A 9,245-nucleotide genomic window follows, 5' to 3' on the forward strand; every position below is an offset into this window, starting at 1 on the left:
GAAAACACTTAGGGTCACAGGAAGGATGAAGTGCCTCTGGAAGGCAGCAGATAAATCCACGGAGGAATAATAAAAACTAAGTTTACTGGACTACAAATGGGTCTCCTGGGAACAGAGAATCAGCAGGATGAATTTCCTGTCTTTCTAGACCAGTGTCCCCCAGGAGAACAAGAGGGAAATGAGCTAATGAGCAGATATAGGGAGCTGTGGCTCTCTGCTCCGATGTGGTCCCTCAGTGCACAGACCTGCCCTGGACAGGACGTGGAGGTGTCTTTGAGGTCTACAGTCTGCCTATGGACCTGGCCCTTGACTTCTTCCTGCTGTGTTTTCTGGGGACAGAGCTTCAGTCACCATCAAGCCCACCCAGGCAGGACCTTGAACTTTCACAGAGAGACCTTCCTCCCAGAGCTGGTCTCCAGGTGAGTCTGAGAGCTCAGTGGACACTGCAGGAGAGCAGCAGAGAGAATGGAACCCACGACTCTATAGCTGAGGTCAGGGGAGATCCAGGCTGAGCTAGCCCAGAGCAGGGCTGCTGTGGCCACTTGCTGTCCTGATGGATGATTTATTCACAGGCTGCATTGATTCATAACACTTAGCTGAGAAGTGAACATTGCACTGGTTAACGCAGGGTTCACTGCTGACCATGAAATGGAGCTAACAGAGGCTGAAGAGAAGATGGGAGGGAGGTGTCCAGAGCTTCCAGAGAAAGAACAGAGGCCCAAGGATCTTTGCAATTAAGAGAGCAGAGGAATAGGGATTAACTGTGGAGGGTAAAAATGTGAAGTTAGGGTGTATTTTGATGCATGTGCACTTAAGATGAGAAATATTTGATTATATTTATGTAGTGTCGACAAGTTCCTGAGTAAGATTATCTCACTGCAAATGTTCATGTGACATATATTTTAAAGTTTTTTTCCCTGTAGTCTCATTAAAAAAATAATTTAACAGGTAAATAGAGACATACCTAAGAGCCTTACTTTGAATAGTTTATATATCTGCAAGCCTGAATATGTATGTGAGTTTGTTGGCCATGTGCTTCTTATTCTGCAGCATCTATGCCAGTTTCTCTGTTGATACTAGCAAGTTTTATCTGACCGCCCCCCTTATTCTTTATTTTTTAGTACCGGAGTTGAACTCAGAGGCACTTGACCACTGAGCCATATCCCCAGCCCTATTTTGTATTTTCTTTAGAAACAGGGTCTCCCCTATTTGCTAGCACCTTGCTATTGCTGAGATTGGCTTTGAACTTGCCATCCTCCTGCTTTGGCCTCCTGAGCCAATAAGATTACAGGGGTGCACCACCGCGCCCAGCCCCTTGTATTCTTTATAGGATATTATTGGAGTTTCTTTCTTTTTTTTTTTCAGATAGCCTATTTTCATGTTGAAAACTGATGAATTTGTAAATTCAATTTTATCAATTAGCTGAATTTGTGAAATTGAGTGAGTAATATTTTTTCAATCTTTGCTTTAAATAAAAAAGACATTGAATATTCTCATGCATCCTTAGTGCTAGGTCACATTTGATTCTGTGTTGCTTATTGTGTCTTTGGTGTTTTTCTGATCAGATGATTGCTCAGAAAGGTGTCACCTTAACGTATCATTGGAAGGCTTTCATGCTTATTTCCCTCTTGCTCCAAGCTCATTCTGTCTTTATTTATAGTATTCTAATGACATATTTTTTTGTATGAAAGATATTAAAAATTTACATATTTGCACCCCCATGCAAGTTATAGGACTTCCTTCATTTTGTATTATTTGAGACATTTGTTAACTTAATCTTGAATTCATAACCCATGTCAATGTCATTAAATAATCACTATTTTACATATTTTCCGGTTTTATATTTTTCATTCCATTTTGTTTCAATCAGTGCCTGCTGAATGAATGTATTGAAAAGTGACATGGAACCCTGTCAACATGAACAGAGGGCATTTTTAATCAAAAATAGGAGAAAATTTTAGACTCACTATGGTGGAAATCTAGGCCGGTGGTCAACAGAGGCAGGGAAGGCAGGGGGAGGAGCCAGGGAGGCCTGATAACCACAGCAGTCCACAGTCACAGGAGAAAGGGGCCCCCTGTCCCAGCACACATTGGGACATTTGCAGTCCAAATCCATTTCTCAAACATTTTTGCATTCAAATTTTATAATCATAAGAAGAAAACATAAAATTACTCCAAAATACTACACTAGCTTTATAACACACATTTTATGAAAAATAAGAAAAATGAAGTTAGAGAGTTTCCAAAACAAAGAATTGACAAATGTTTAAAGAGAGGGAAATGCTAATTATCCTGATTTGAGCATTCTATGTTGCATATATGTATTGAATGTTCACACTCTCCCTGTTGTATGAACAGTTATTTTGTGTCTGTTAAAAAAACAGGTTGAGGCGAAGTTCAGGCAGAGCACTCAGTTTCTTATTATGTACAACATTCTGTGTTTGACCCCCAATGATGCAAATAAAAATAAGAAACATAAAAGCAAGCCCCCCAATATAAAAGTGTAATTAATAATCAAAGTGAGATATTAAGTAAAAATTAGAAACAAAAGAAAATCCATAAAGTCATTGCATTGAATTAAAAAACTATATCATACCAAAATTACCAGCACTATCACTGTTTTTCTAGAAGTCCTTAGTTACTTTTGAGCTTTTCTTCCATACTCTGCATCCTCACAAGCTCATACACCCTTCATACAAATGCGGGAATAGGCTCCCATGCACATTGCACATGCCCTCTGTTTAGTGTCATGGTCTTTTCTAGCTTGTCCCTTCTTTCCCTGTCTCTTAAAGATGCCTACTGTTCTTTCAAATCAACTAAAATAATGCATTTTAAATATTTCAAGGATGCACAATATTTCACCATGGGGCTGTGATACCCATGCTTTTCGTAGTCTTTCTTATTTTTTTAATCATTGATTTACTATTACATCAGTGTTGCAAAAATGTTTTGCTATGATTAGTTTCAAAGTGGTTCTCAGTCACAAGTGATATTTGTGCTCCAGGGGCATTGAGTGGTGTCCAGACACATTTTCTGCTGTCAAAAAGGAAGGGGTCATAAATATATTATTTGAAGTGTTCACATACACTGGACTTCATTTCTGATTCATTCAACCAGGGATAACTGAGTGTTTATTACCTGCCAGTTGTCATGGGAACAGTACCAGTTATATTCTAGTGTGAAAAGTCTTGATCAAATTAATTATTATTTTTTTCATGTGATATTTTCTGCATGCTGTATAATATGATTTTCAGTTCTTTAATTTTCTTTTTTATTTTAGTTTGGAAAACCATGAAAAAGAAGCCCCAGGGGTGGGGTGTTTGTTAGTGTAGAGTGCCTACACGAACAGAAAATGCGTGAAATTACACCTAGCATAACACACACTCTCTCTGTGTCTCTCTCTTAAAAAGCACCTCCTGTTTACTTTCTCCAGTGGTGTGTTCTTTTGTTTTCTTGGGCTCCTTGAATTTATGTTTATGATCTATCATGATTTCTTTTTTGAATAGCATTGTTAAGATATAATTAATACTCAAAGGACCACATACATTTAAAATGTACAATATTAGATGCATATGAAAATAGAAATATGCATTTGCAAATATAGGCCATACCCTCAGCAAAAAGAAAAAACAGATCTGTGATTTGTCTATCTACATATGCTCTTTTTCCATCATTGGGATGTAGGAGCTTTTGTTGCTGAGGCCTGGACAGTGCCTGGAATGTGGCAGCACTCCCCAAGTGCTCTTCCATGGTGAGAAGTCATTTCTACTTAAACAGGTACTACATGAGCTCTTGGGGAGAAGACTTAGAGTGAGATGGGAATTTATAAACAGTAATGGTACCAGGGATGCCCTAGGATAACGAGACCCAGAAACAAGAGAAAAAAAGTTTTTTATTGGAAAATAAAAATTGTAACACTTAATTATATCTGTAGTGTTCATATGTGTGAAGAATAGTCAAGTATTTATTCTCTTTCTGGTAGTGACACCACCTCATGGAACCAGGAAACAATACAAGAATTTCAGAATTTCTTCTGCTGGAATTTTCAGAAGACCCAGAACTGCAGCCTCTCATCTTTGGGCTTTTCCTGTCCATGTACCTGGTCACTGTGCTGGGGAACCTGCTCATCATCCTGGCCACCATCTCAGACTCCCACCTGCACACACCTATGTACTTCTTCCTCTCTAATCTGTCCTTTGTGGACATCTGCTTTACCTCCACCACCATCCCCAAGATGCTGGTGAACATCCAGACACAGAGCAAGGCCATCACCTACGCAGGCTGCATCACCCAGATGTGCTTTTTCTTTATTTTTGTAGAGTTGGACAACTTCCTCCTGACTGTGATGGCCTATGACAGGTATGTGGCCATCTGCCACCCGCTGCACTACACTGTCATCATGAATCCCAGGCTCTGTGGTTTGCTGGTTGTGGTGTGCTGGATCCTGAGTGTCTTGCATGCCTTGTTGCAAAGCTTAATGGTCTTGAGACTGTCCTTCTGCAGAGACATAAACATCCCCCACTTTTTCTGTGAACTTAACCAGCTGGTTCAACTTGCCTGCTCTGACACATTTCTTAATGATTTGGTGAGGTATCGTGTAACTGTGTTGCTGGGAGGAGGCCCCATTGCTGGCATCCTGTACTCCTACTCCAAGATCGTGTCTTCTATCCGTGCAATCTCATCAGCTCAGGGCAGGTACAAAGCCTTCTCAACCTGTGCATCTCACCTCTCCGTGGTCTCCTTATTTTATGGCACAGGCTTTGGTGTGTACCTCAGTTCTGCTGCAGCCCAGAGCTCACCCTCCAGTGCAACAGCCTCTGTGATGTACACTGTGGTCACCCCCATGCTGAACCCCTTCATCTACAGTCTGAGGAATAAGGATGTGAAGGGAGCCCTGTTAAGGCTCTCTGGAGGGCAATTATGAAAGACTCTTGTCCTGGGGTTCAGCAGCACAGCCCAGGACTGCAGGCAGCAAAGCCTCAGAGCCAGAGTTGTGGATCTTTGATCTGATTGTGAATGTGACACCCTTTCATTCACTTTACCTCCTGGAGGTCACATGACTCTGGTTTTGACCTCTGTGCAATGTAACCAGCTCTCTTTACCCAGCTTCCTGATTTCTCTGACAGGCAATAGGTTTTGCACTTTGTCCTCTCACCTTTTCTTCCAAACAGGAAACATTTATGGCACAGAGAGACAAAGTTTCTTACAAATAATTTCTTCCCACCTGACATATCTTGTATTGATTTTGGTTCTTTTCGGTTTTATTGTTAAAATAGTCATGTCTTTTACTACGTTCATGGAAACAGCAGCACTGGGCACCTGAGAACAATTTTGCAACTGGTACTTGAGCAAAATCTGAGTCCACAGTTTCTCTGTTTTGCATTATTGTTCCTGAGTATGTCAGCATTTTAACTACTTCTCTTGAAAAGTAAATTAGTAATTTAATGTATTTTGTTACAAGTTATTAAGGTCTTAAAAATTCAACAGTAAATGGATAAATAAAATATGGTATATACATATGATGGAGTTTTACTCAGCCATAAAGAGAAATTTAATCATGGACTTTGCTGGTAAGTGGATGGACCTGGAGAACATGCTTCTAAATGAAACAAGCCAGGCTCAGAGCATCAAGGGTCAAACATTCTCTCTCCCATGTGGAAGCTAGAGAGAAATGAGGAATAAAAAGGGAATCTCATGAAACTAGAAGGGAGAACAGTGGCGTCAAGGAAGGAGCTGGAGGTGAAGGGAGGAGGGATGGGGGAAGGGGGGACTGCAGAGTGAAATAGTCCCCAGTGTGTCACGTACACACATGGACACACTGCAGTGAGTTCCAGCTTCATGTTTATGTGTAAAATACCAACTAAAAACACGATCAATAAATAGATAAAGACCAGTGGAATACAGGAAGGGGAATAGGGGAGGAAGGAGAGCAGGGAAAGGGGAAGTCCTGGGGACTGAGTTGGAGCATATTATATTCTGTGTGCATGAGTATGTCAAAATGAGCACCACTGTATATACATCACTCTAATGTGCTAATATAATGTAGAACTATAATGTATGAATAAATCATTAAAAATGTAAAGGAATAATTTAGTTTTTAATGTAACATATTCAAAGTTTCTTTGGGTTAGTTTATAGACATCTTGAGGAGATAGATAATTATTCTGCCTAGTAAAATATCTTTTTCAGAATTACATTAATTGCCATTTAAGAGCCCTTGTATGGAATTATTGGCTGGAAATGGTGGTGTACACCTTTATTCCTAGTGACTTGGAGTCTGATGCTGGACAGTGGCAGTTTTGAGGCCATCCTGGGCAAGTTAGGGAGACCCTGGCTCAAAATAAATAAATAAATAAATAAATAAATAAATAGATAAACACATGGTAAAGTCATGTAGCTCACTGATAGGTCACTTCTGGCTTCACTCTCCTGTAATACAAGAGAATATATAATAATAACAACAGAAAAAGAGTGAGTGGATGCACTTCTTTTCAGAATCACATACAAAGACAATTTGGGAGGAGAAGATGTAAAACTACCTACACCAGACTCCACAGAGCTTAGAGTCTTGGTACTCCAAGTTAGGTCCATGGACCAGGACCTTCAGAATCAGGACCACTGTGGACCTTGTTAGAATATAGAGTTTCAGGAGACCTATGACCTCAAAATTTGCATTGGAAATCGCATCCCTGGTAATTCTTCTACATAATGAAGTTGGTTGAGAATTCACTTTGATCACCTCCTCACTGCTGATATTTGGGGCCAATGTAATTATTTGTGTTGGGAGCTTTCCTGGTTGGTTAGTACCACCCACAGACATTGCCAATATCCCTAGGGGAAAAATATATATATAGTTGAAATCAAGATGCCCATATTTTGAAAAGTGGAAGCATCATGTCAGAATTGAAAGGAAGGTTCCATCTCTCCTTAATGTAATAGCACATGTCAGCCCAGCTTCTGCAGTGGAGATGGAGTTCACAATAGTGTCAGTATACAAAATAGACTTCATGGAATAGAGTTTAGGAAACATGAAATTGCACAATTCTTATCAGATGCTAATCTCAGGTTATGGTGCAGAGTAAAGAACTAAGTTCATCTGTTCTTAATAAATATTTCAAGGGCACCAGCCCAGCCCAGACTGGAGGAGGAAGCCCGGTGCCACGCCCAGATCTGTGGAGGAAGCCCGGCCCGCCCCGCCTGCTAGTCCGGAGGAAGCCCATCAACCCTTAAAACCCATCAAAGGGGGTGTGGCTACCAGCACGGTTCTGCGGCTGATCCAGGTACCCGGTTTCCAACTCCCCCACCCTTAGCTGCGATAACTCAAAATATTTCCCACAAGCTTTTGGGGGTTGTAGCTATCAATGCAAAACAACAACTGTACAGGCACCTGGTTTCTACCTCAGAGACTAGAGTAGGGAAGATACAGGTGGAAGCTCATTTCCTTTCACACTGGCTATACCCACCACCCTGAATACAGAGGCTCAAGCTAGGAATATACAACGCCACCTACTGGAAGCAAGGAAAACAGTGTTTTGAGAGACTTTTTTCCTCTTTTTCGCTTTTCTTCTCTCCCTTCCACAACTTCAACATATGTGAAACCAAGAACTGTGCATGAACAACCAAATTACCAAAGTAATATAATATAGAGGAATTGCATATACCCACCTTTCCCCCATTTTTTCTTTATTTCTATCTTACTTTCCTTTTTCTTCTCTCTTATTTCTCTTTTCTTCCTTGTTATTTTTTTCTTTTCTTCATTCATATTCCCTCTATCCCACTTTCAATCTCCTAACTTTTGCTATCTATACATAGGGTAACTATCTAAATACAGATAGGAGGTTGAGTCTATACATTCTTGCATAAATTACCAGTCTATTGGTTAGAGTTCTCCAAAGGTGCTAAGTTAGTTTAACCTCATACCCTCACTCCTTTCCCTCTAAGTATAACATCCTTCGTCTGAAATTAAGTTTTCTATATGTCACCAGATATGGTACGCCTTTTATGAAACTAATGACTATATTCTTAAATAATAATTAAAACCAATATCTATAGACTTAGAATCTAACTATAAATGTATTAATAATGAAAACTTGTGCTTAGATGATGTACTGTTGATATTGGGAACTGTTAACATTGCCTTTCTCCACAAAAGAGGGATTTTAGAGCTATACAAGAACAATACAAATATATAAGGGGAAAACCATTAACACAACAGTTTCACAAAGCTAGAAAGAATCATGAGCAGTATGAAAAGACAAGGAAAGAAAGGACCACAAACAATATAGGTCAATTCAACATTAGATGTGTTGCAGTAATTCACTCGCAGGTCAGCATGAGAAAAGAAAGAAGAAGCAGAACAAGCGAAGCAGCAGCAGCAAAAAAAAAAAAAGTCCTTTATTGTGTACAAGCAATCTTTTTATAGTATTGTGAACAAAGAAGGCAGCCTTCCAACATCAATAAATCAGGTCTTTCAGCTAATTAAACATAGCACACAGAAGTTTTACTTTCTAATCAGAAGTGACCCACTTCTCATGGCTAATCTACTTTTGGCCTGGAGTATGCTGAGCTCTGCTCTTGTTAAGAACAGACAATAAAATTTTTCTTAGCGCCTTCCTAGCCCACTTGGCAGAACATCCCGTTTGCAGGCAAGTCCTCCCAAGGACAACAGACACCTTGTTTTCAAGCATGTCTGCTGTTAACTTATCTAAACCTTGAAGGAGCCTCTCGTTTGCGAGCAGGCCCTCCCAAGGACAGCAGACACCTTGTTTTCAAGCATGTCTGCTATTACCTATCTATACCTTGACAGAATATCCCATTTGCAGGCAGACTCCATCAAGGACAGTAATAGTAATGCAGTCACATCTGATTCTTTACAAGATGAGGTGATATCTACAGCTGATGGAATGTCAGACAAAGAGTTCAGGATATACATGCTTCAGATGATCTCGAGGCTCAAGGAAGACATTATACAGCAAATTCAGACAATGAAAGATCACTTTGACAATGAATTACATAAACAAATCCAAGAAGCAAAAGATCAACTCTGTAGGGAGATAGAGGATATAAAAAACAAACAAACAGAAATCCTGGAAATGCAGGAAACAATAAACCAAATTAAAAACTCAAATGAGCGTATTACGAGCAGAATAGAACACTTAGAAGATAGAACTTCAAACCACGAAGACAAAGTTTTTCAACTTGAAAAGAACATAGACAGCTCAGCGAGAATGTTAAGAAATCATGAG

At 39.8% G+C, this 9,245-nt stretch overlaps 1 protein-coding gene across 1 annotated transcript; it reads left to right on the forward strand.

Annotated features, from left to right (window-relative positions):
* The first annotated feature begins 336 nt into the window (after nucleotides 1–336).
* LOC143410193 (olfactory receptor 7A10-like) lies at nucleotides 337–4,924 on the forward strand. Its single transcript, XM_077105700.1, has 2 exons — nucleotides 337–419; nucleotides 3,983–4,924. Exon 2 carries the CDS (start codon nucleotides 3,995–3,997, stop codon nucleotides 4,922–4,924), a length of 930 nt encoding a protein of 309 aa, XP_076961815.1. The 5' UTR covers nucleotides 337–419; nucleotides 3,983–3,994.
* The last annotated feature ends 4,321 nt before the right edge of the window (nucleotides 4,925–9,245 follow it).

This window comes from Callospermophilus lateralis, chromosome 1 (genome assembly GCF_048772815.1).
Source record: "Callospermophilus lateralis isolate mCalLat2 chromosome 1, mCalLat2.hap1, whole genome shotgun sequence".
NCBI classification, from domain to species: Eukaryota; Metazoa; Chordata; class Mammalia; order Rodentia; family Sciuridae; genus Callospermophilus; species Callospermophilus lateralis.

Excerpts from the sequence above, each read along its gene's own strand:
- LOC143410193 (XM_077105700.1), top strand. The coding sequence starts at position 3,995 with ATGGAACCAGGAAACAATACAAGAATTTCAGAATTTCTTCTGCTGGAA.